Source organism: Protopterus annectens, chromosome 7.part1 (assembly GCF_019279795.1).
Source record: "Protopterus annectens isolate FY-2018-M chromosome 7.part1, PAN1.0, whole genome shotgun sequence".
NCBI lineage: Eukaryota > Metazoa > Chordata > Ceratodontiformes > Protopteridae > Protopterus > Protopterus annectens.
The window spans coordinates 288,671,468-288,698,759 of NC_056740.1; the positions used below are offsets into that span (position 1 = coordinate 288,671,468).

The 27,292-nt window shown below is 38.5% G+C and overlaps 1 protein-coding gene across 1 annotated transcript in view; it reads left to right on the forward strand.

Moving 5' to 3' along the window:
* The window catches only part of LOC122807736, an 875,912-nt gene that overhangs the window by 579,284 nt on the left and 269,336 nt on the right, over positions 1-27,292 (forward strand). The window contains exon 4 of the mRNA XM_044078718.1: positions 2,449-2,644. Within this exon, the coding sequence (XP_043934653.1) occupies positions 2,561-2,644 (84 nt within the window). The 5' untranslated portion in view covers positions 2,449-2,560. The remainder of the gene's footprint in view (positions 1-2,448; positions 2,645-27,292) is intronic.

Consider the following 27,292-nt stretch of genomic DNA (forward strand, 5'->3'; position numbering starts at 1 on the left):
ATAGTAATGACAACCCATCTGAGGAAATACGTAAGCATCTTAATTACACAGACAATTTAAAGTTACTTACTCAGGATGATAAATGCCTTTTAGCACCTTCTGTATACATGTTCTGTGCTCTAGCAGCTTCTCAGTCTATTTCCCTCAAAAGACAGCTAGTCCCCAATATAATAACCCATTTATTAATCATGTCATCAATAATCTCTACTAAGCATTCTGTGTGGTATAAAGGGGCTATTGTATGCCATCACAGGTACTACTCTACCCAAAAGATCCTTTGTTGTGTTACAATTTATTAGAATCAACCTGATCAAATTTAATTCATCTCTGCATAATCGTTTATTTTTACTGCTCAGTATTCAGACTGGGTTACTTTTACCTATGATATCCATCTGCTTCCAGATCATTCAGCATGTACGTCTGTGTCCAGCATAGGTCTGCTCCCCATGAGGCACACAATGAGTCATGAGAGAAGGGGGCGCCTCATGTATGCATACAAGAGCAGTCTCCAGAACAAGTTAGATGAAGTTAGAACACATCATTGTGTACAACATTGAAGTAGCAGTTGTCATGAAAACATGGTCTGACCTTATTAAACATAATTTGTTGTAGTACATGGAGATTTAACTACAGCAAGATAAAGAGAAAAAAAAAAGAAAAAGAAAGCAAGTGCAGGAGTGTGAACTTTGAAAGCTGCAACACATGCACTTCTGCCTCACATACAGTGGCCACAAGTGAAACACATCTCTCTCTTCCTGAAACAGCTTTAAAAGCTGTAATACACTTTCTCATGAACACACAAAAAGAAGCATGGCTGGACTGTGTATTACTGCTTCTGAAGCAGCCTTACATTATCACTCATGTTCTGTGCTGGTTCATCTCTAGCATGAGGGTAGTGCATAACACAATTAAAGGTACTTAACAAACCTTCATTAAGCCCCTTTCTTATATCAGAAAGGGGCTTAACAAATTTGTCTTATTAGTTTCAGAGTGTAATCACAGTATGTACTGCATAGCTATAATAGATAATCCAGGAGTGAGTTATACATAGATGTATGTATACTGACAAGGGATTTTTACCCAGTGCAAAGTCAATGTCATTGTCAGAAAATCCACGCATAACCCAAACCAAAGTTATGTATTATAGCTATTATGCTGTGAGTTTAAATGGATTGTTATGTTTCTTGTTTTGTTCACCCTGTCCTGAACTAAACACATACTGAGCATATATATCTGTGAGACTCACAGTGGTTAATGAGATGGAGTTTTAGGGTTTTTTTTTCTGTGTATGTGGAAAAACAATTATTTCTGAGTATTATGATGTTTGGAAGAAATTGAAAATGTATAATGCACAGCTGCAGAACATTAGGAATTATATGAGGTATACTGGGGTTTTGTGAAGAACAGCATGGGATTTAATGTTCATACTTTGTGAGTAAAGGAAAAATTTGTCCTTTTTTCATGGCATTCCTTTTTGTGAGATTTTAATAATTATATTTTTTAAATAGATAAGACAGTACACAGTACAGGTTTAAGTATGGTAGGTGTTATCCATGACAGGTAGAAATTCGGGTGACAAGGAGTTCCATGGGTTGTGAACACAACTGAGCTAGGGGTTATGAAAAATGAACCACTGGGACTCATGTTTGCCATTCTAGCTTTCTTTTGGTCTGGAGAATGAGCAGCAAATCCTGGCACTGTATAGTAGGATTTAAACAAAGAAAACGCAGTAAGGAGCCTTTGGCAACTCATTTAGAATCACATATCCCCTTTGCAAACTCGGGCCTTTGTTCATTTGTTGAATTTAACATGTATGTAGGTAAAGTGTTAATATGTACGGAGCATATTCTTTACCTGAGAGAGAATTAAAACTGTCATTTTGCCGTTGATCTGTTGGTTCCTAATAAACTTTGGGGTGGAGTTTATTAAACATGAGACTGATGCTAAAGATTATTTTTACTACACCTGCCTCCTTGTTGTAAAACTTGACAAAACTTGACAAAAATTATGGAGCTTATAACTTTACCAAGCAACAATCAAGAAACTGACATTTAATTACCCAGTAAATAAAATGTACATTATAAAACAAACACTGTTTTTACACACTTATCAGGTTGATCAGATTATGTTTTTCTTCCTATTACTAATGTACACAAGTATATCTTATTGATTCTAGATTGATGGCAGACTTTGCAATAAACTCTTCTATGCAAAAGAACTTCACATTTATTTCATAAAGTGCAATAGGTTGGCCTGCTACAAAGAATGATCGTTTCGTGATAATTCATAAAGATGTAGATTGGGGTAATAGCAATGACTGACATTTTAGAGATGGGTGAGCTCTATCTTGATGAAGGTGATTTGTGCACATTAGGATATTGGGGATAATAACAGCCATAACAAGTTTAAACCTGGACCTACCATTTAGGACTAATAACCTTTTTCCAGTCTTTCCTGTATAGGAAAACTGAAGACTGAAGCTTATGGTCAGGTGACAGTCTACAGCTGGAGTGTGTAAACAATTGTGCACATCAAGAAAAAAAATCAATACCCAAAAGTCATGCATGAGAGTCAAGACAGCAAATACAGTGATGAAGCAGAGAGACGTTTGCCTGTCGCAGTGGATATGGAAGCAGAAATTAAGGTAAGTCCAAATCCTAGCAGATTAAAAAATATGGGGTCAGCATAGATCATTGCTGTCATTTGATAAGACTTCACAAACTAGGACACATCTGCATGCAGGCCAGTGATGCAAATCATTGAGAAAAACATGTATGAATTCAGACAGAGATTTGCATAGGGTTCTCACATTGCTTTGCAAGGTGGTTTCATATTTGCATCTAAGCTGGGGATTTCCATTAAACTTTACAATGCATGGCTAGGACTTATTTCAATAGTTCAGATACATGAAGCACAGAAGGATCTTTAAAGTCTGCATGTTGTTCAATTGCTATAAAATTGCTTAACAATTTTTGTGTTTCTTAAATATTTGTCACTAATGTTCCATTTTTTTTAAACCTTGCCTGTTATTTGCTTTGTAGTTATTTTTGTTTTCTTTATAAACCAGGTGCTTTATTAAGATTTAAAAAGTTTTAATTTTTAGTCTACATATCATATAAGACATTGCTGTCTTTAATTATCAAGTCCAACCAGAGTAGCTCACTCAACTGATGTCAGGATCCATCTGAAAGTATGGTTTTAAAGGAAAAAAGTTTTTTAAATAATTTCCTTTTAGAAGGACCGTCTAATGTTTAAAAGTAAGCTTTTGCTGCAGCACAGATAAGACATCAGCTATGTATTGATAAAATACCATTATGTTCAGAAATTGAAAACACAAATTGTTTTTATCATATATTAATTTTACATGAAGTATTGCTGTCCTTACATCACTGCAAATAGATGTTATTTTGTGATTTTTTTTTCTTATTCAAAATTGCCTGATGGGGACTGCCACAGTAACACACTGTTTTCATTTATTTTTTTTCCTGACAAAGTGCACTTTTTGGTAACGGTATATGATGTTGCTTCCACTTTTTTCACCCCATGTTCTTCTTCTCGCTCATGTAGCATGTACAGTGTCCTGAATTTTTGCTTTATTTAACAATCTCGGCACAGAGTGTGTGTTTTTATATCAACACCTTGGTCTGATTTCTGTTCCTTGTCATTTCCTAAACATATTTACATTGGCCTTTTTTGCTTCAGCTAGAGAGTGTCTAAAATAGTTGGTTTTATGAAACAATATTTTAGCTAAATTATTGTTTACAACTAATTCACTCTGACAGCCAAAGATGTCACAGTACCCGTCTTTCTTGTACTCTAGTGCTAACCCAGCTGTAGTAACAACTTTCTCATCTTTTTTAATTTCTCCAAATGTTCTGGGTTTCTAATAGCATAATGGGAATATACTCCATTCCCAACTCCAAGTATGATAAGATGGCACATGAAGTTTGCTTTGCTTCAGTCTCTGATGTTGACCAAAAGTACTCTATAAAGCAGACACCGCATACCTAGAATTGCATCCTTCTGCAGTTCATGTGGGACTACATGTGTTGGTAGCATACTAAAGTGCAATTGTACATTTTTGTTTAGTACTCTTTTTGCACCTACTACTATTGGAACTGTTTTGGTATCTTATTCCACATTGTTGTAGTTTCTGCTTGTACATCCTGGTATTTTAGGACTTTATATTTCTCACTATTTAAGACACTAATTGCTGGATGCAGTAATATCAATGCTTAATGCTACATTTGTCATTTTTGTCTTGGGTGACCTTGTCTCATTTTCTTGTATCAGTTTTCTCAGTTCCCGTGTGATCTGAACTTCATCATTATTAATTATTCTTTCTGATGCTTTTATACTGCAGTCTTTGCACAATCTCTTACAACCGTCCAGCCACATAATTTAACATTTCAATTTAAAAAACTCATCCATGAATGTTTCACACCTAGCAATAAATATGTGCAGCTGTTACCATTCCTGTTTTACACAACCTCCATAGATGTAGCCAACTGCCTCAGGCAGCCATTATTAGCTGTTCACTTTCTGATTTCATTTCACTTCTCCTTAAAAATTCCTGTTTCAAATGTTGGTCAAAATGTGGTTGTTCTATATATAGATATTATACATCTGTAAGCATCCATTATCCATGAAGGTAGGATGCCACTGAATGTTTTTTTTTCTAATCTATCCATGCCATACTAAGATTCTTCCCATTTTAACAACTTTCTTTTATATCTCTATTATGGCTTTAACAACAAATAATTATTTGTTCACATGACTTCCTTTTATTACTTTTTGCACTATTGCCATGATTAAATTGTTTTTCTTAATGTCTATAAATCCTGTCTGCAGCATTTCCAGTATATAATTTATATATTGTTGCTAGTTATTGGTTTCTATTTCTTATGATGGCTTGCAGGTTTGCTCTTAAGGAGCAATGCCATTTTTCCTGTTTTTAACCAGGTAGCTGTCTGTTTCAGGGGTAAATATTGGTATAAAGATGTTAATACCTTTAGTCAGAACTTAGGCCTTGCATCTAGGCTTGGAGTTTTACAATTTGGAGCTTTTCTTAATCTTGTCTCAATTTCTCTGGCTGTTTCTTCATCCCATTTCATACCCTCCATATTAGATCATCATACTGTCTATTTTATTTCTTCTAACCATTCGGCATCGTTGCTATGTTCAAAAGGGTCTTCATAAATGCTTCTGCAAAATATACCTATTTCTTCTTTTTTGTTTCTATTTCTTTTGCTTTGTTTATCAATTCTCTGTAAAATCTTTTTTTGGATTATTAATTAATTGCTTGTTTTGTACTCTTGCATTATATTTATCTGCATACCTTCTTAGTTTTTCTGCTTGTGCTGATGCTTTTAGTTTATTATAGGAAATAGTGTATGATAAAATCCTGGTCTGTTTTGATTGATCTGTCTTTCTAAGAAATTTTCATGATATGTTCCTTTTCCTGTATTCTTGTAACAATAATACTTCTTGTTGTAGCTGCTTTATATTTTTCTTTATCTGATGTTTCCATGGTGGCATTCTACTCACTCCCTTCACTTTCTTTGTTACTCTACATTTTTTGGTAACTCTTTATCTGTTACTAGTTCACTAGGTACTGAAAGAGTTTTGATTTTGTTACTTTACCACACAGGAACCCTCCCAGACTCAGCACCTTCAGAAGCCATTTAGATTTTACTACTTTACCACACAGGATCTCTTCCAGGTGCTTTCAGAATCCATAGGCACTACACAGGTTGCACTTTATAGGAAATGGTAGCATATCTGCAACAATATACATTCTAGGCATCAGATGACATGCATTGATTGGCAACAGGACAGCATGACAGAGCCCAGTGCCACTGTATAGTCTTGTTACCAAACATCTTGCCATGGTGGCGTTGGGAAGAAAATATGCTGACCTAAAGGTGGGTATACTTTTCAACCCACATCCCTGTGCATACTTGCAGCATAATGTCTCTAGGGGCCACTAGAATGATTAATAAACTTGCAATAGTCTAGTCAAGTCAAGTCAAAGTTTATTTATATAGCACCTTACAGACATAAAAATGCCACCAAAGTGCTTTACAAAATAATAATAATCAAAAAACATAAAAAAAACATATAAAATTAACAATAACTAAAAAGATAAAAAACAAATAACATAAAATAGAAAACAACATTACCAATCATTTCACATCATAAAAGGCCAATTCATAAAAATAAGTTTTAAGATTTAACTTAAAAATTGCCACAGAAGGAGACTGTCGAATATATAATGGAAGCTCATTCCAAAGTTTTGGAGCTGCAACTGAGAAAGCTCTATCACCCCTCAACTTTAGTCGTGCCCGGGGAACCACAAGTAAACACAAATCTTCTGACCGAAGTGCCCGATTGGGAACATAAGAGTGCAGCATGTCTACCAGATATGCTGGCGCCAAACCATTTAGGGCTTTAAAGACCAATAACAAAATTTTAAAACGAATCCTAAAAAAAAAACAGGTAACCAATGTAGTGCCGCCAATACAGGCATTACATGATCAAATTTTCGTTTGCCCTCCAAGAATTTCCCAGCTGCATTCTGGACAAGCTGCAAACGGGCTAAAGCCCCTTGGCTTACCCCAAATAAAATAGAGTTACAATAGTCAAGCCGTGAGGTTATGAATGCATGTACAACAACTTCAAGATCACTTCTAGATAAAAATGATACTGTAGGAGTTATGGATGTGCTAGAAAACAAAATTCCAGACACTGGAAGAGTAATCACACAATGCTGGCAGTAAACCAAGCTCAAAATAGATAATCACGCTTGTATTTATTAATGCCACAAATAAAAAGAAGATGCGTTTTTGTCCAAGTTTCCCCTCAGACTACATCAGAATAAAACCTTAGTGCATGTAATCTGTCTGCTTCTCTGATGGAAATTTCCTGTTCTAACTGACTGTCTGTAATCATGTCATGCAAAATTGCACAGAGAGCAAAGCTGTGGTTCCTGTGGTACAGAGTTTTATTCCTTCAGCCCTCATTTGCCTCATATGTGACCTTGAGCAAGTCACTTAACCGGACATTTCTCTTACATTGCCTCTGAAAAGGACTGTGTGTCCTGTGGACCTGCCTGGTTAATACATAGGATTATTATTAGTATTATTATTATTATTATTATTATTATTGGACCCATGGTAGTGGTGCTGCGGTAGCGTTGTCACCTCACAGCAAGACATTGTTCCATTCAATTCTCAGTTAGAGCGTCTTCTGTGTGGAGGCATGCGTGAATGGGCATACCTTCGTTGAAGGTTGTGCATCAGGGCTGGTAACTCGGCATATAAAAATCCACTACCAAACATTAGCGGACCGGAGTTCCGCTTAGGTGACCCCTAACCGGGATAAGCCGAAAGACACAACAACATTATTATTATTATTATTATTATTATTCCTATTATTGTTATCATCTTCACCCTACTGGTCTTTGGAGCTTACTGCAGTGTGCCACCAGAAGAACCTAGATAGTGAAAGCAGGCCTTTATCCATCTGAGCAGATGCTCAATGATGGTTCAAGTCTGTGACAGTGTAGTTATACTGCAAGTCATCCATGCTCTGTGTTGCTTATCAGTGTCATGAGTCATGCCTCCACATTATATCATCGGCAGTTAGATGCCTCTGTGGGAAGTAATCCTGCACAAATTGCTGGTATATGTTGAACATTTGCCAGATGTGTGAATCATGGGAACTGCCTCTATAGTGCACAGGCACATTGTATATGATACACTTTGGATTACACACCAACTGGCAGCTGATGGAGTGGAAACCCTAACTGTTGAAGTGCTGTTGTCTATGACGACATGCCAGAACCTTGACAAAGATGTTGATGGAATAATTGGCCTCCTAGAACCTCAGGAAGAGGATATTTCATAGAATGGATCTACTTTTAATTCTCAAATTACCAAAATGCTGAAACTGACAATACTGAGATGAAAATAAAAGATCAAAACAATGAAAATACACACAATAAACCTCATAATTCCAAAAAAAGCTTAGACACATCACTCCACACAACCGACACCCAAAACACTACTCAAACAAAAATTACAGAAGCATATCCACAAAATATTCAGAGACGAACGACTACAATTATATCTACATTCCTACTTATAAGCTCAACATTTTAAACATTTACAACTTTATCACACAAAATAAATTAATCAATCTCAAAAAAAGTATTCATTTTTCTTTATAAACCTCATTTGCAAACCAGAAAATACTGACACTGCAGCTAACATAACATGTAAGCAACTCTTCACTACTAGAAGTAACGTACTATAAAACCTTAAACAGACACATTCATTTTTAAATATAGAAGTAGATATAGAAGTGAAATACTTTTACAAAAGTTAACTAAATTACTTATACACCCCCTGAAAATTATATATACCAAGTCTGTGCTTGCACTACACTGAGGGAAAGCATAGACTTCCCGATCTGTACTACACCGTTATCTTCATATAAAAACACAGCGATACTTCAGTCTTCTAAGGCAATTCGGGAATTAAAATTAGATCCCATAGAATGCCTGCATAGTATTGTTTCTATCTTCTGTGGTCCTTGGGAACTACTTATGGTGGTTCATAAACTGCAACATCATATCAAGGAGCTGGTGTACAAATAATGGGACTTATGCCTATGATACACCCACCATGTCCCCTGATGGTCACTAGGATTAGGATTTTACATATCCCACATGACTTTGCTTGAGGATGGCAGGTCTACCAGTTTCTGTATGGTGTCTCTGTCCATATGATCATGGTTTAATATGTCCCTGTCATGGACATGATGGTATCTTAGGCATGGTCATATTCTTCTTTGATCTGAAGGATGATAGTGCGCCCCTCTGTGGACCTCAACTATGAGAATGACCTCCAATATGTATTGCTCTGATATAATAGGTGCTACACCTAGTATTGTAATATATTTTGCTCTCTCACGGCTCACTGAGAAATCAAGGTTTACAAACTTGGTGGTCACGACTTATTGCACAATTTTCATACATTTCAGAACTGCTTACCCTCATTTGCATTTGCAGTGGAGCTTATTAACATAATGTTGCTAATTTCTATGTAATTATATAGTCACAGAAATATGATGCTGACCATCAAATTTTACATGGTTGCACAATGCCTCCATCTGTGTTTCTAAATAGACCCTGTAAAAGTTGCAGACACCAAATCTGACCTCAAACCAGTGACAAGTGGAGTACCACAGGGTTCCGTCCTGGGACCACTCCTGTTTGGTATCTACTTTTCTGAAGTACAGGCCAACACAGAAGGCCTCTGGCTAATGAAGTTTGCAGATGACTGCAAACTAGGAGCCATAGTCAAGTCCCCAAATGATGTGAACATCCTACAGAAGGGCCTCTCTGAGACAGATGTCTGGTGTCAGAGCCATGGCCTCAAGCTCAATGCCAAAAAGTGCAGTGTCATCCCCTTTGGTAAAAACTCTGTACCCATGAACTACCACATAGGCAGCAATCTACTTAACACCAAATGCATGATAAGAGACCTTGGGACCCAGGTGGACAGTAGTCTCTCCTTTGATAGTCACATCGCCATAGTAGTCAGGAAGTCCTTCTACATGGCACACCTCATCATAAAAGGGTTCTCATCCAGGAAAAAAGAGGTCATCGTTCCCCTCTACTCAACACTCATTAGACCCATTATAGAGTACAACGCCCTTTTTGGAATGTACCTCACAAGACATCTGCAGCAGCTGGAAAGGCCACAGAAGTACCTCACAAAGAGGATTACTGGACTCAAACAAATGCCCTACACTGACCGTCTCAAAAAACTCCAGCTTTACTCCGTAGCATATCACCTACTCTGAGGTGATCTCTGCCTAACATATAAAGCTATGTCAAACCTAGAGCTGTTGGACATGCTACACCTAAAGAAATCCCAATCCCTCCGAGCTACACACTCTAGGGACCTAAACCTTGTCACCACAATAAACAGGACATGGTGGAGGGGTAGATTCCTATCCCAGAGACTTCCCATACTCTGGAACAGGCTACCCATCTATGTCAAGCAAAGTTCTTCATTAGCACTCTTCAAGAAAATTCTTGATGAGTGGATGGGAAATAGGAAATAGACCCCGGGGATCACTTCTGTGTCTCTGCCCGACAGTGGCACAGGAAAATAACTTTCTTGGGTGGCGTAAGCCAGGGAACCTTGTTGGCTAGGCTTACATAGGCCCTTGGACTGATAGCCTAGTACCTACCTATGAACCTATGAACCCTAACCTGCACACCCCTGTTCTTTGCAAAATTCTGCCTAACACCTTGTGTTATTTATAATTTCATAGGTAAATACTAGACTATCAGTTTACAGACTATTACAAGCCTAGCAAATAACCAGAGGACAGAATCAAACTCTGTACCTTTTTTCTGTAAAGTTAAGACCATAACCAATATGTCAAACCCCTCTCTGTCTTTCTTTCTTAATGCCCAAGGCTTAATTGTGAACAAAATTCAACATTTAAAATCAAAACAAAATAATGAAAGAAAAAAAAAATGAAAAAAAAAAATCTTATCTCTTTGGCAGTTCATCCATGAGAAAATCATTAAACAATTCAGTATTGCAAATTTTTGGTTAAGCCCTAATTTATTGAAAAAAATGTTCTGAAATCACCAGAAAGTTTCATCCAATAGAAAGCATTCTGTTTTACACCAAGTGTTGGTCAGAGGGTAACAGTTAATGTAGCTATCGTGGGCCCGGATTCATATTCAGAAGTTCACTTCACTAGGCATCTCACAGTATAGATGAAATGCATTATGTAGGGGCTTTGAATTTCCATACCCTTACATGGCCTCTAATTAGAGTGGAATTATGCATTAATTGTATATGAATCCCAATCATGATATCTGGTTTAAGGACAAGAATTAAGGATAGGAGTTGTTTTATAATATAATATGACATAATATAATATAATATTCAAAAACATTTGCACTGAACTAATTAAAAAGGCAATTTCAAATGTGACATGACACCAGCCACCAGCACCTCCACTATATTTACATGGTATCTGCTTTAGAAGGGCTCTAGTGAGGTGTACAGGAAGTGCACACTTCATAGTAACCACTTCTGATTCAGAGACAGTGCTATCTTGGTGTTGCAATGCAAAGACATACAGCACTGTGGTTGTCTGTCTGTGCAGCCATGTTACATGTTAATGAGGCAGTTCTGGGAAAAGGCATATGTTAATTAGCCATGTGCTCTCCTTCCAAATTAGTACCTGTAGTAAGGTATTTACACAGCCAAGTGATTCAAAGAATTACTCTGCTGTATATATTAGCATGGCTGCTCCAGTCACTTGTAATAAGAACATAGACAAAAGGTCATGTTTATCCATCTTGGTAGAGGTAAGTCCTGTGGAGATTATTGGATTACTGGTCAGATAGTCTTGCAGTGTGTGTATGTGTGTATATGGTGTGTCTGTGTGTATGTGCCTGTATGGTAGTAGAAATAGGGAAGTTAGGAAGGGTGTAGGTGAGTAGTGTGTGTGTGTGTGTGTGTGTGTGTGTGTGTGTGTGTGTGTGTGTGTGTGTGTGTGTGTGCGTGTGTGCGTGTGTGTGTGTGTGTGTGTGTGTGTGTGTGTGTGTGTGTGTGTGTGTGTGCATGTGCGTGTGTATATATGTTTGATTGTGTGTACTGTGTGTGGGAACATGAATGTGGGAGTGCCAGTGCTAGCACGATGCAGACACCAACACTATTAGATACTGCAAGAAGTGCTGTTCTGTACTCACAGTAATTAACAGTGAAACAAAGACATGCAAATTTACTGATAATGAGGTCTATCCTCACTGGGGCTAATGAATCTCTGAACTGGAAATCTGATTGCTGACAAAATGCTTTTTTACTGCAGCCTTTAACATGAGTGGTGGGGTTCTTTATGAATTCCTGAAATGGTCTTTCCATTGTTTAATAAAAAAGTAAGCTGTTTTTTATTCCAATAAAAGTTGTCCGAATTTTAGAAATTAACTAGATTCAAACACCATAGAAAGGCAGCTGTATTTTGTGCATTACCATAAAGTTGTCAAGCCAAGTAAGACAAAAATCATGTTTGTGTAATGTGCAAAAATGAAAAAAATCTTTATAATGGTTTGTCTTCTCAATTATAATTGAATGTGTACTCATGTCAGTATTGAATGTGTTATGTTAATAGAGATGTAAATAAATTCCACAAGCCTTCTCTGAAGGATCCCATTGCTAAGGCTGCTACCTATGCCTCTGGCTTCAACTCACACATAAATAATTGTATTGATAAAGCAATTCCTATCTGCTCCAAATATAATGATAAATTTAAAGACAAACCCTATGGTTGAATACCCATATAAAATTTATGTAACAAGACAAGACATTACTTGAGGTTTATATAATGCCTTATTCTAACCACCATAACAACGCACTTAAGTAAACAACTAAAGGCTTTATGGGAACCACTAAGGCACTTTAAGCTGAGTATGAACTTAAAAAATAGTCACTAAAACCAAACATAGACACAAAACGTACTTTAACTAGGTCAGGAGGTAAAGAATTAACATCAAACAATGTTCAGAGCTAGTTTACACTAATCCTGCCCACTCTGTCCCAAAGAAAATAACTAATATCATAGCTGACCAGTTCAACGCAATTTGTACTCCACTCACAGCTACTATTCAACAGATTCCACATCACTATGGAACAAGCTCTCTCTGCCTTCTCAAAAGCTGAGAAGCCCTCTCTGCCTTCTCAAAAGATAAGAGTACCTTATCTTTGGCCCTCTTGAAACACAATCTGGATGATTGGGTGGGTGACTGTAAATTCACCCCGGGGGTTCCACTTGTGTCTCTCTCAGACAGGGGCAATAGGCACGGATCGTGGAGATAAGAGTAAGAACTTTGCTAGGCTTGTAAGGCCCCTAGGGCCATTAGTCTTGTAACTTCCTATGATCCATATGCCCAGATAATATACCAGGTTTCCTGATTGCCAGTATTAAGTATGGCCTATCTGAATGCCTGCTAAAATCCTTTAATGTGAAGCCTCTCCACTAGTTACACTCCTGGAACTTGAAAATGGCCATTGTAATGCCATTACATCAGGATAACCCATCCATAGACCATGATAACTATAGACACATGAGTCTCACTAGCCTCATATCCAAAGTTATGAAATGCATTATCTCAGATCTCATTAATTTGGACATTAACAATTTGTTAATCTGTGACTCTGATTAATTTTGCTTTGTCAAAGTATGGTCCTACCTCTTTAACTTCATTAATTTCTTTGAAAAAGCCACCAAAGCAGTGGATAGTGGCTACAGAGTGCATACAGCATATTTATATATGGCCAAGGCCTTTGGCACAATACCTCATAAAGTCATTAATGACAGACTTGTAAATATCAATAAAAAGCAGTGTTTTGTTCAGTAGATAGGTAACTTTTTGTCTGACTGAACCCATGCAGTTATAGTCATAAGTTCCACTGCTGAAAAAAGCAAATTTACTAGTGGTATACCAGTGGGCTCAGTGTTGGGCCTGTTTGGCATATATTTCACAGAACTTTAGGCCAACACTCCTGGCCTGTGGTTATCTAAGTCGGCAGATGACTGCAAATTACGCATTGTAATTCAACATTTCACTGACTCACAATTGCTCTAACAAGGGTTAGACCATATTAACAATTTCAGTAAGGAAGATGATCTTAAATGAAATGTGAAAAAATGTAGTATAGCTCTTTCAGTTAAAAAAATAAAACATTTTTACATTCCATACAAAGTGACAAATCCTTCCAATCAAATACTGTCCTAACGGATCTAGGCACTTATAGTAAATGAGCCCTCCCTCCTTACTCATCTCACTCATTCCCCATGTCCTGCAAAATCCTCTTAATATCAGTCTCACTCATGCTATAATCTCTTCATCCTTTTATTTGATAATTATTCTTTATAAACTCCCCTGCCATCTGTCTACCACCCCTTCCCTATCATTTTTCTTACTTTACTAACATCTGATACATGTACTGCCGATAATTATATTCTTGTTAGCAATGCTGAGCAGTGCATTACCAATAAAGTGTCTCCGGACCATGATCCTTCAGTAAGGCTCATCCATTTGAAGGAACAGTATTACAGCTTCCCACATTAATGCAGCTGTTGCTACATCTGGGTTTTCATCTGCAGCTCCAATGGTGGTTAGTTAGTAGTGGTTTGGTTGAGGGGAGATCCTTATAGAAAAAAAGGCAAGCAGGTAATGTTGTAGACAAACTTGTTGTTTAGGTAAGCCCACTGAAGTTCAATTCTTATCAATGATTTAGATCATTTAGGAATGGACCCTTTTCTGGATTTAACTTTTCTAATTGTTATACTAACTACAAAGTTTGCTTCTGGTTTAGAAGAAAAAAGGGCTGCAGTTAAATGATAATGTAATGTAATGGAAAGTTGTGGATATGACACCTAACAAATGCAAAAGACTTATTTCTGCAATTTAAACTGATATTTTGACATCTGTTTATATTCATTCATTTTATGTGATAAAGTTGAAAATATTATGCACATTAAGCAGTTTCTTGATTCACGAGAGCTGTGGAAGGGAGGCTTGGAAGTTCTTGTTGTTTTAAAGACTATTAATATTCAAACTGTGCATTATATCTATGGATGCAGGGGTACATTTTGGTACTCAGTGTAACCAAAAGTCTGTTACTAGCAAGACAAATGGGACATCTGATATGGTAAGGTAACATGCATAAATTTGAAAAACATGAAAAGAAAGGGCATCCTGAAACAAATTGTGTACTTAGTAGTGGAAATCGTGACAGTAATACTCACTTTTGGTTTGCTTGTAATTTAGGTGAAGCAGGGATACAAACTCATTGAGCCTGAAAATGATGATGCTTTAAGTGTAGAAGATACTTAAACAAAAATCTGCTAGGTACCCCTACACCTGACTGAAATGAAATTCTTCAAGCTGCAGTTACAAAAAGAAAAAAAAGATGAATGGTACAATGCCAAATGTAGTTTTCACAAGAAATCATTGCTGGTGTGATTTCTACGTGTGTGCTAGCAATGATTCACTTGTTTTGGGAGATTTCTTCTTTCTTTGATTTGGTGCAACCATAGAGTTGGTATATATAAGTTTGGAGGCCCCCCCCCAAATTGGGCAGGAGGGCTTACCCCTGCAAAAAACAAGTAAAAATTATTTTTCCGCCCTTTTCAATTTTGGGCATTTTTTTTCATCCTTCCATCATATCGATTTTCAGAAAACTGGCATTTCATCGCAGAATCAATAAATGATGATACTATATTGTTCCTAACCACACAAAGTGCTCAGCAGTTAGATAGAAGGAAAGGAAAGATCAGGCTGAAAATGTTGTACAAAATGAAAACAACTTTGAAATGCTCATATAGAGTAACATCATGTTAGCCATTACAGATACTTTGGTTGCTGTAATTTTAAGGGAAGTGTACGGAGATCAAGATCACATTCTTTTCTATGTAATTACTCATTCTACCCTTCTGAACACCACAACATACTATTTTTTGACTAGTGCCAGGAGCAAAAAGTAACAAGTTATTAACAGGCATAGCACAAAAGTATGTCAATCAAGTGAGGTATTAAACATATACTCAGAAACACCACTTTGAGAAAGAGGCATATTTTGATGCAGGTCTTCTCTCACAAAATCCATCCACCTCTTTTCTGGATGCTCTTGTTTTCTCTTGCCTCCTTCCTGTCTGTCCCAAATCTTCTTCACCAGATTGTCGTCTACTTTTTTGCACATGTGCTTGAACTACTATAATCTGCTCTTTTTGACCTTTTCTGTAACTGGAGATACTTTGGCTTCTGCTCGTATGTCCTTACTTCTTTGTCTGTCCCACAGTGTGCATCCTACCAACCGTCTCAGGCAGTTCATCACTATCACCTCTAGCTTACTCAACTTGTCTTCCTTTACTGCCCAGGTTTCTGTGCCATACAGTAGTACTGGTCACATCACTGTTTTGTACTTTTCAGCTTCTTTGGCACTCTTTTGTCATACACCACCCTTGACACTCTGTGCTAATTGTCTGTAACTCCTCTGATGTCATTGTGGTAGTCACAAAATTAAATACATTACAGAATAATAATACTGTGACCATTTTCAACATGCAGTATATGCAAAACAGAAGAAAATGACAGTCACTATCTTGAAGTCAGATAACGTTTATAACATATATTATAGAAATGTTAAACTGGAACAACTCTTCAATACAGAATGTAGAAAAAGATTTAAAAGAACAAGTTATGAAGTTTTAAAATTGCAGCAATACTTTTCAACTATCTAATGCATATGTCCAGTATATTTCAAACATAAAAGAATAACATTTATCATTATTAGGACATATTACTGTTTGAACATGATACTGAACATAACTAAAGCTGAAGTAGTTCTCTTCAACAGAGAATGCAGAAACATGAAAATCTACAACCCACAAAAAGTGTTTGCTTGTTTAAATACTGGCTTGAATTCTGTTTTCTTACATTTAATATGAATACAAAGTGATTATGACTGATAACCCACCACTGGTCCAGTAATCAAGGAGCCTCAATTCTCAACACTGGTACCAGTGGGGGACATGCACTGGGAGGATAACAGGTACACATACACTATTTCCAGATGCAGCTCTCTGCATCAAGTGCAATTTCTCTTAAGAGCACACAGAGACCACCGTCAGTCTGGGTCTGGTTTCTCCCTCTTTCTCCAAATTCCCAGTAAGAATCCCCATTGGCACAGCTATAGAGTTGAGATTTCAACTGAGTGGCTAAGCCAAGATCTCCAGCACCCTCTCTGTCCAAACAGTCCTTCATGTCCCTGCCCAAGTAACTGACACACACACTCTTTGAGGTTTGATTTACACAGACACACACACACACACACACACACACACACACACACACACACACACACACCTGGGAAAGAGTGGCACAGGTTTACTAGCTATGCCCCCTTTTGTCCAGACTATAAGGTAGTTATCACTGCCACCAGCCAACTCCTTATAAGCTACTTTAAGGCCCTTAATAAAGGGTGTCCAATCTTACTATATAATATTAATATCAATGCAAATGGTAGTTTGACCAAGAGTGAGGCTATTAGGTGTGGCTCACACAGTTTCCCCAAATAAATATGCAAATTCTCTCAAAACTTAAATATCTCTAGACAGATCAGCCACAATGAAAGGTTTAAACATATTTAATAATAAATAATAAAAGAACAAGAAAATATTCAGTATATATTCACATTGACATAAAAATTCAAAATCACAGGGAGTATTTAAAACAACATTACAGGACAGTCTCAAATAAATAAAGAAAAATATCTAAACTAAACTTTGCTATATTCCTAACTATATCTAGGAGAATTGTACTGTTCCCTAGAAACTCACTTCATCAGAACAAGGCAGATGAGGTAAATTGTTCTTGTCAGGTCCAAGAAAGAATACAGAATGGCCTCTCTCTCAGAGTTCTCAAATTAATATCTCAAATATTACTGCTGGGATAGCTTGCATAATGACATCATTTCTTGTCATCTGACTCTATCCAAGGTGAAACCCCCACTGCTGGACTGGAATCTGGCAGTTTTTAACATTTGCCTGTGAAAATACAGACCTTAGATCTTTGGCAGATGCTGGAAGTCATAAAACAATTACATTCCTCCACATTTCAAAACTAGTAATTACTTCACCCTAAGGACAATACAGAAAGCTCCCTAGTGCAGACATTATGTCTCTGTCCTATCCTATAAAGTAATTTAATTTCTGCTATTTTTCTGGAGTTAACCTCCTGTATTCCAGTTTCCACTGTTAAAATATATACATTTAAACAGTTACAATAGTGCATGTACATTTCTGTTCTCTTCCAGCAGGGCTCACTGTGGTCACATTTTAAGCCCAAGCACTTTATAAAATACCTTTTTAACACACATGTCTATACAGACCAGCTTGATATACATATGACATACATTTCTAATACAATTGTAACACAAGCATCTTATAGAGAGCATGTGGATATTCACAAATGGCATATAATTATTTACAAAATTCCAGATAGCTGTGCTGGCAGTATCCCCCTTTATCACACTTCTTCCCCACCTCGAAGACTCAAGGTAGTTCTTTAAGTCACACTTGAGAAACATTGCTTGAGAGGGATGAGCCTGTCTGGGAATAAATTACCCCATAACCTGTCTGAGATCACAGCTACCTTTGCATTGCTGACCCCAGTACAGAGCTGCACTATCATATCATATACATGCAATCCTCGGCTCCACCATAGTAATTTGAGATTTTGGTGGCTGGCTCTCTGTTGTCATAGATCCCTATCAGACTCCTCCTGCCTCCTATTGCAGATACTTAGCACCAGGGTCTCTCTATCATGGTAAGGTTTCATCAAGTTAACATGGTACAGTTTGTGTCCCTGCCTCCTGCCTAGAAGTTCTACCATGTAGTTAACATCACTGACCTTCCTTACCACTTAGAAGTGTCCCTCCCAAGTTGCCTGCAGGTTGTTGTGTCTGATAGGAATGAGAACCATAACCTGCTGCCCTACAGCATACTCTCTAGCTCAAGTATTCCTGTCATACCAGACCTTTTTCCTAGTATTGGACTTCTGCCAGGTTCTCTGGGACCAAGCCCTTGAGTTCCCTGACCCTTGCCATGAAGTTTAGGACATATGCCACAACAGACTCCTTGTGGGATTCATACTCACCCTCCCACTCATCATGAATCAAATCTAGATGTCTCCTCACCTTATGCTCATACAGCAACTCAAAGGGTGAAAACCTGTGGATTTCTGGGGCAACTCTCTGTAAGCAAACAACAGATGGGGCAAATATTTGTCTCACTCTTGAACTGGTCTGCAAATGTTCATAGCATGATCTTTAGTGTAGAGTTTAACCTCTCAACAAGACCATTAGTCTGGGCATGGTAGGGGTGGTCTTTAGGTGCTTCCCCTCACAGTGCTTCCACAGACAAGCCAGCAGGTCTGACATGAAATTGGCACCTATGTCAGTCAGTATTTCTTTTGGGAAACCTACCCTGCTGAAAATCTCTAACAAAGTATTTGCCACCTTTTCTGTCCCAATGGTGGACAGACCTTCCGCCTTAGGGTATCTGGTGGCATAATCTACTACCATTAGGATATACTTCTTCCCTGTGGAACTTGGGGTACTCAGAGGCCCCACAATATCCATGGATACCCTCTGAAATGGCTCTTGAATCACAAACAAAGGCATAAAAATAGCCTTGACCTTGTCTCCTGAATTGGCTACCTTTTTGCAGTGTTCATAGCTCCTGCAGCACCCTGTTACATTTCTGGAAATCCCAGGCTAGTAAATGTTCTGCATAATATATCTCTTGGTATGCTTTATGCCCCATATGACCTGCAAAGGAAATGTCATGGGCTATGGCTGGAAGTGTCAGACAGTAGGCTCCGGGCACTACCAACTGTTGTATTCTCTCACCCTCTTGCCCTCCCTCTGGGGCCCACTCTCTGTACAGTAACCCTTTGTCCCAGTATACAGATTCCCCTTTTCCATGAGAATTAGTTGCCTCCCTGGCTACCTCCCTCAAGCCTTGTAATGTAGGGTCTGAGAGCTGAGCCTGTCTCAGCTCTCTCTTTGTAACCCTTCCCAGCTCCCCTTCCACAGGAAGTCTTGTATCCTCTGACAGTAATGCTCCACTGTCAGCCTGGGTACCACTACTCACCTCTGCCCTTGCAGTCACTCTGCCTAAGGAATCATCAGTACCCACAAACAGCTGTGGCTCACCTTCAGTCTCACTGCTACAGGGTAGCTCCCTCCCTGAAGTAGCCACCCCACCAGTCCTGGCTTCAAGTGTGCAGTCTGTCTGAGTGCCCCTCAGGGTATCAGACCCACATGCCTATTTCCAAGCCTGACTGTGTGTAACTGCATGCAAACAAGGTACTGCATTATCAAAACATTCCCTATCAGGACATCTGCAGGGATATCCTCAAACACACCTATTTCCTTGCTTCCTTTTCCACCCTTCCAGTCAAGGTGAACCCTGGCCAAAGGTATTTGGAATGGGATCCCTCCTAAAGGTCCGACTGGAGTAGACTGCCCAAGGAAGTAGTGCTCCTCTATAACCATTGCAGGCTACGCAATGGTTAGGTCAGATGCTGTATCTCTCTTACCAGTTACCTGTTTTTCATCTACTAAGATAGGATATAACCTGTTGTGGTAGTTTGGTACTCTTGTTGTCTCCAGACAACTTACTGCTGGCATTCCCACTTACTTGCTCCCCCAACTTTTGTTCCCCACCTTGCCTCAATGGAGATTTATATGTTACATGGCCCCACTGGTTATGTTTAAAACATTTAACCCTTGATCCTGGCCATGTACCTAAAATAGTGGCTTCCCCTGTTACTGGTGGACTCTGTTGGGATGATATAGGCTGCCCACCATGGGTTCCCTTAGATCCATGTGCAGCACTAGGTATCCCTTTCCTATGCAGTGATGCCCTGCTTGCTAGGTATAGGTCTCCCTTTTCCCCAGCTCATCTGTGGTATTACATTCTTTATCTGCCAACCAGATTCTCATGTCCTCAGGCAAACTGCTAAGGGCTTGTTCCCTCACCAAAAGGCCTGCCAGCCTTTCAAAAGTGGTGACCTGACACCCATTCACCCCCCTATGAAAATAAGTGCTTAGTTCAGCAATATATTCACACACACTTTCATCTACCTGGGTCTATATTATATCATCGAACACTTAAAAAAGCGAACAATGAATAATCAACCCCATGTAAGTGAAAGCTTACAATCTCGAAAGCTCAGAGCAGTGATTTTTTTGCGAGGGAAAAAAATGGCTGTTCCAAAAAAAAGAAAAAGAAAAAAAATTGAAAGAATATGTAAAGTGCTCCCCACACCCTCCCCCTACGTAAATATACCAACTCCGAGATTGCACTACAGTGCCGAAAATGGATTAAAAGCCACTTCACTATTTTGCCTTTTTGTTGTTTTAAGTTTGCTAAGAAGCATTCGATAGAATGCATCTTCGGTCATCTAATAAGAACCCCATCTACCTTGCGTCTATGCTCCACAGACATTTTTCTGTAAGCTTCGGGTGTTAACTTAAAGCATTCAAGTAAACAACATTTGACTTCATCATAATTCAAACAATCAATATCAGACAATTTAGAAACAGTGGTTACAGCTTTATTATGGAGTAAGGGAGTCAGGAAATGTACCCAGAGCCCTTGGTTAACATTATACAGTTTACATACTCTTTCAAAGATATGAAGAAAATGATCAAAATTTTCACGCTCTGTAAATTGTGTAAGAAATTTACTGACCTTTATTGCTTCTGGGGTTCAATTATTCCTTTCCCCATTACCACCATGACCCTGGCAAAGAGTCAACTGTTTGGCCTCTAGTTCAAGTTTCTTTAACTCCAGACAGATTTTTAAGTCCTCTGCAGCAAAGTTGAACTGTCCATTTTCTGAGAGTTGTACATCCCCAAGGCTAGTCTGGTTCTCCTCCTGGTTTCTGGCCTGTGATGCAGCTGTGACTAAGCCTGCAATAATTTCTGCTTTAGTCAGGTTGGCATGCAACAATCCTTTGTCTTGGAACATCTCAGTCAACTGGCTCCTTCTCAGCTTGCCATACTCCTCTGCTGACATCCTTGCCAGCTCTCCCTGACTAACTAAGCTAACACAAAATAAATAAAATTATTGTGATATAAAACTCTGAATATCTACTGTGTGGATGCATTAGAGTACAAACACCATCTTTAGTGACCACTGTTTATAGGCTACAGGAGTTCAATATCCACACCACTGAATCCCAATATATGAATATCCCACCACTGCCAACCAATAAATATGTGATGACCCATCACTGGACCAGTAATCAAGGAGCCTCAATCCTCACCACTGGCACCAGTGGGGGACATACACTGGGAGGATAACAGATACACATATAGTATTTCAGATGCAGCTCTCTGCATATCATGCAATTTCCCTTAAGAGGACACAGAGACCACAGTCAGTCCAGGGCTGGTTTCTCCCTCTTTCTCCAGATCTCCAGTAAGACTTCCCATTGGCACAGCTATAGAATTGAGATCTCAGCTGAGTGGCCAAGCCAAGACCTCCAGCACTCTCTCTGTCCAAACAGTGCTTTATGTCCCTGCCCAAGTAGCTGATACACGCACTCTTTGAGGTTTGATTTACACACACACACACACACACACACACACACACACACACACACACACACACACACACACACACACACACACACACACACACACATACACACACACACACCTGGAAAAGGCTGGCACAGGTTTACTAGCTATGCCCCCTTTTGCTCAGACTACAAGGTAGTTATCACTGCCACCAGCCAATGCCTTATCAGCTAATTTAAGGCCCTTAACAAAGGGTGTCCAATCTTACTGTGTAATATTAATATTAATACAAATGGTTGTTTGACCAAGAGCGAGGCTATTAGGAGTGGTCCACACAGTGTCACCAAATAAATATGCAAGTACTCTCAAATCTTAAATATCTCTAGACAGATCAGCCACAATGAAAGGTTTAAATATATTTTATAATAAATAGTAGAAAGTAAAGCCAGGAGCTCCAAAGGACTAGGTCCAATTCTTCAATCCACTTTTATTAAGATAATTTACAAAATAAAAACACATAAAGTATGGTTTAGCGCTTTCATCAAGGAAATGACATAATCAGAACCATACACTAAAATACAGCTGAGCAATTTATAACCATTATGAAACAGTCACACCGCTTCTATTAGCCAATCAAATATAATGCAATTAAAATTATGCGTTTAAAAATATAATGCATACAAAATGTGCATATAAAGGCTTAACCCATAATCTCCATAAAACATTTATAACATGAAGAGAAGCTTATGTACTTCAACATAATAACAGCCCATAATAGTTTAAAGAATTATTTATACTTTCTGTGATCTATTCTTTAATTCACTAACTATGGAGATTGTTTCATTTAGTCCAGGAAAAACTGTTGCATTAAACCTTAACTGCCAAAACTTTTCTCTGTTTAATAATTTATTTTTCCAATCTCCACAGTAGGCGGAAATTTATATTTGCTCCACAATAAAAAATGTTGTTGTTGTGTCTTTCGGCTTATCCTGGTTAGAGGTTGCCACAGCGGAACTCCGGTCCGCTAATGTTTGGTAGTGGATTTTTATGTGCCGAGTTACCAGCTCTGACGCACAATCTTCAATGAAGGCACGCCAATTAACACATGCCTCCACTCCACACCGAAGACATTCTAGCTGAGAATCAAACGGGACAACGTCTTGCTGTGAGGAGACAATGCTACCGCAGCACCACTACCGCGGGTCCACAATAAAATGTAAACCTCTAAAACCCACAGATACTGACGAATGCCTAGCTAATGTGCTTTTGTTGTCATTCCATTGAATACTATAATTGTGTTGATAAATGCATTTGTTAAATGCATTATTTGTCTTACCAATGTAATTGGCCGGACATTTTGTAGAAACTGCAAAGTATATCACTCTTTCTGATCAACAATTAAGCCTACCTCCCCCAGCATAGGTTTTAATTTTATCAGATAGGCAGCCATCATAGTTGTACTCAATATAGCTGCATTGGTTGTAACTTCCACGTCTTACATTTTTAGGAAAGCTCTCTCTATTATAATGAGGTTTATTTTCTAAGATGTTGTTAAAGTTACTATTCCTTTTAAAAGTAAATGTGGGTTTCACCTTTCTAAGTCTGTTTAAACCCTCATCATTAATAGTAAACCAGTTTTTGGTAACTATCTTCTGAATTTCTTGTGAGTCCAATGAATAACGTAAAACCTTCTTGGTGCTTAAATCCAAGCCCTCATCTTTGCTAAATCCATCCCTCTTATTGTCATAAAAAACCTTTTATTATAATAGGCACATATACATCTTCACGCTTACTCCAAATTTGTTCTACTTCCTCTTCAATTAAAGAAATAGGATAATCCTGCTCTATAAATATTTTTTAAGAATACTAAATTCTTCTCTACATACATTATCATCAGATGTAAGCCTCAACACCCTGATGAACTTTTAACTATCCCCTTTTTATGGTGGTAGGGATGGCAACTGGAAAAAAAATAAATAATAGTTACAGTGTGTAGGCTTTCTGTAACCTCTAGTTTCCAAATTGTCTGTGTTTGAGCATGAAATTGTAATATCTAGATAAGCTATTTCATTCATATCAATATGATGTGTAAATTTAAGAAAATCAGTGCTAAAATGCATTCATCTCAAAAATTCACTGAATTCATCAACACTGCCATTCCATAAAATGAGTAAATCAATGTATCTATAATATGCTCTACATAACTTATATGGGTGGTTAATTCCCACCTTAATAAAATTCCATTAGCAAACAATGGGGCACAAATTACACCCATGGCAACACCTGAACATTGTTTATAATACTCATCACAGAAAATCAGAAAGTTGTTCGATAAAACAATGTCCATAAATTCGTGCACCAACATTTCATCATTTTCAGATAGTCCCCTATAAGCTTGAACAATTTTATCACACCAAATTAACCCAGTTTCATGTGAAATTACAGAAAATAGATTTTTATTGTCACGTGTTATTATAAAAAATCGAAAGTCTAGATTCACATGCCTCAATTTGTCCAATAAATCCGAAGAATTGTGTATAATTTGTGTAAAAGGTTTAAAAATATTTTTAAGCTTAACATCAATGAATTTATCCAAAGCCTCAGTTATTGATCCAGCTAAAGCTACTATAGGACGTAAAGGTGGATCACACAAATTTGAGTGGAGCTTCGGAATACCAAAAATTCTAGGAATCACAGGTTCTTATACCAGCAAAAATTCATGTAAATCTTGGGTAATTTGATCAAATAAGAAAAATTCATCCAGGGCTATTTTAATGGCCCTGTAGGCAATGTCCACCTCAATAAGGGATACAGGGGTGTATACTACAGTATTGCACAACAAAATCAACATTCTCCCCTGGTAATCAAGAGAATACATCATAACTAGGCCCCAGCCCTTGTCAGGGCGCATACATCTAATTTCTTTATCCTCAGTAATGGATGTTAAAACATTTTTCTTATGTGGGGTTAAATTATAATAACAATGTTAACAACACTTATTGTGCAAGTCTCTAATTTCTCTCTCGCACACCCTTTAAAAAATCTGTATAGCAGGGTGAAGGGGTGGGTTTAGGATCATAGGTAGTTTCATAGGCAGGTACTAGGCTATCGGCCCTGGGGCCTATACAAGCCCATCCAAAAAGGTACCCTGGTTTTTGCCACCCAAGAAAATTATTTTCCTGTGCCACTGTCAAGGAGAGCCACAGAAGTGATCCCTGGGGTGAATTTCCTATTTCCCATCCAATCATCAAGATTTTTCTTGAAGAGTGCTAATGAGGAGGTTTGTTTGATATAGATAGGTAGTTTATTCCAGAGTATGGGACATCTCTGGGACAGGAATCTATCCCTCCGGCATGTTCTGTTTATTGTGGTGACAAGGTTTAGGTTCCTAGAGCATGTAGCTCAGAGGGATTGGGATTTCTTTAAGTGGAGCATGTCCAACAGCTCTGGGTTTGACATAGCTTTGTATGTTAGGCAGAGATCACTTCTGAGTAGGAGATATGCGAAGGTGTAAAGCTGGAGATTTTTGAGACTGTCTGCATAGGACATCTGATTGAGGCCGGTAATCCTCTTTGTGAGGTATTTCTGCAGCCTTTCCAGTTGTTGTAGATGTCTTGTGAGGTACATACCAAAAGGGGTGTTGTACTCTATAATGGGTCTAATGAGTGATGAGTAGAGGGGAACAATTACCTCTTTTTTTCTGGATGAGAAACCTTTTGTGATGAGGTGTGCCACGTAGAAGGATTTCCTGACTACTGTGGCAATGTGATTATCAAAGGAGAGACTATTATACTACCACCTATGTTGTAGTTCATGGGTACAGAGTTTTTACCAAAGGGAATGAAAACGCACTTTTTGGCATTGAGCTTGAGACCATGGCTTTGACACCAGGCATCTGTCTCAGTGAGGCCCTTTTGTAGGATGTCCACATCGTTAGGAGTTTTGATTATGGCTCCTAGTTTGCAGTTATCTGCGAACTTCATTAGCCAAAGACCTTCTGTGTTAGCCTGTACTTCAGAGAAGTAGATACCAAACAGGAGAGGACCCAGGATTGAACCCTGTGGTACTCCACTTGTCACTGGTCTGAAGTCAGATTTGGAGTCTGCTACTTTCACAGTGTGGGTTCTGTCAGTGAGCCAGTTGGCAGCCCATCTTGTGACATAGGGATTTATGCCTAGTTTAATGAGTTTATCTATAATTCTAGAGTGGGGGATGGTGTCAAAAGCCTTGGCAAGATCTAGATAGGATGTGTGAACCACCTTATCACCGTCTATGGCTTTGGTGACTGCTTTAAAGAGGTCTATCAGGTTTAGGAGACATGATCTGCATTTTACAAACCTGAACTGGGTGGGGAACAGAGTTTGGAGATTACCAATGTCTTTTTTTATAAGTTCCATGATGATACGTTCCATGGCCTTGCAGACCAGGCTTGTCAGGCTAATGGGGTGGTAGTTCCCAGGGTCCATGGTGACTCCCCCCTTGTGAAGTGGGATAACCATCGCTGTGCACCATTCACCAGGCACAAAGCCTGAGGTGAGGCTATGATTGAACATGGTACTTAGGTGGGGTGCCAGTTCATTTTGTAGTTCGTGTAGAATGCAGCCTGGGATGTTGTCTGGTCCCATGGATGCTGTGTTTTTGGCTTTGGAGAGTGTGGTTTTTACCTGTGCAGCCATGATTACAGGAACTTTGCATTCTTCCAGTATAGAGATGGGCTCTTTAGGGGGTGAGAGGGGGTAAAGTTAGCACTGAACCTATCTGCCAGGATGTTGGCAATATCAGTTGGATCTGTATATTTAGTGCCATTGTGCTGTAACACAGAGCAGATCTGAGTGTTGCCATTGAGATTCTTGGTATGGCTACAGAATGCTTTGTGGTTGTCTTTAGAATCAGTGGCAATTGTGTTTCTGTAATTACCTTTGGAGGATTTTATCAGGGATCGCAGATTCTTACTGAGGCTGACCAGGGAGCTCCAACACTCATGGGATTTTGCTCTCTTTTGCAACAGTTTCTTCCTTCTGTTGTACAGTTTGTTTATGGCAAGGACCACCAGATTGGCTTCCTTTATTTGGAGGATAGCATCTTGGTTCTGTTTGGGA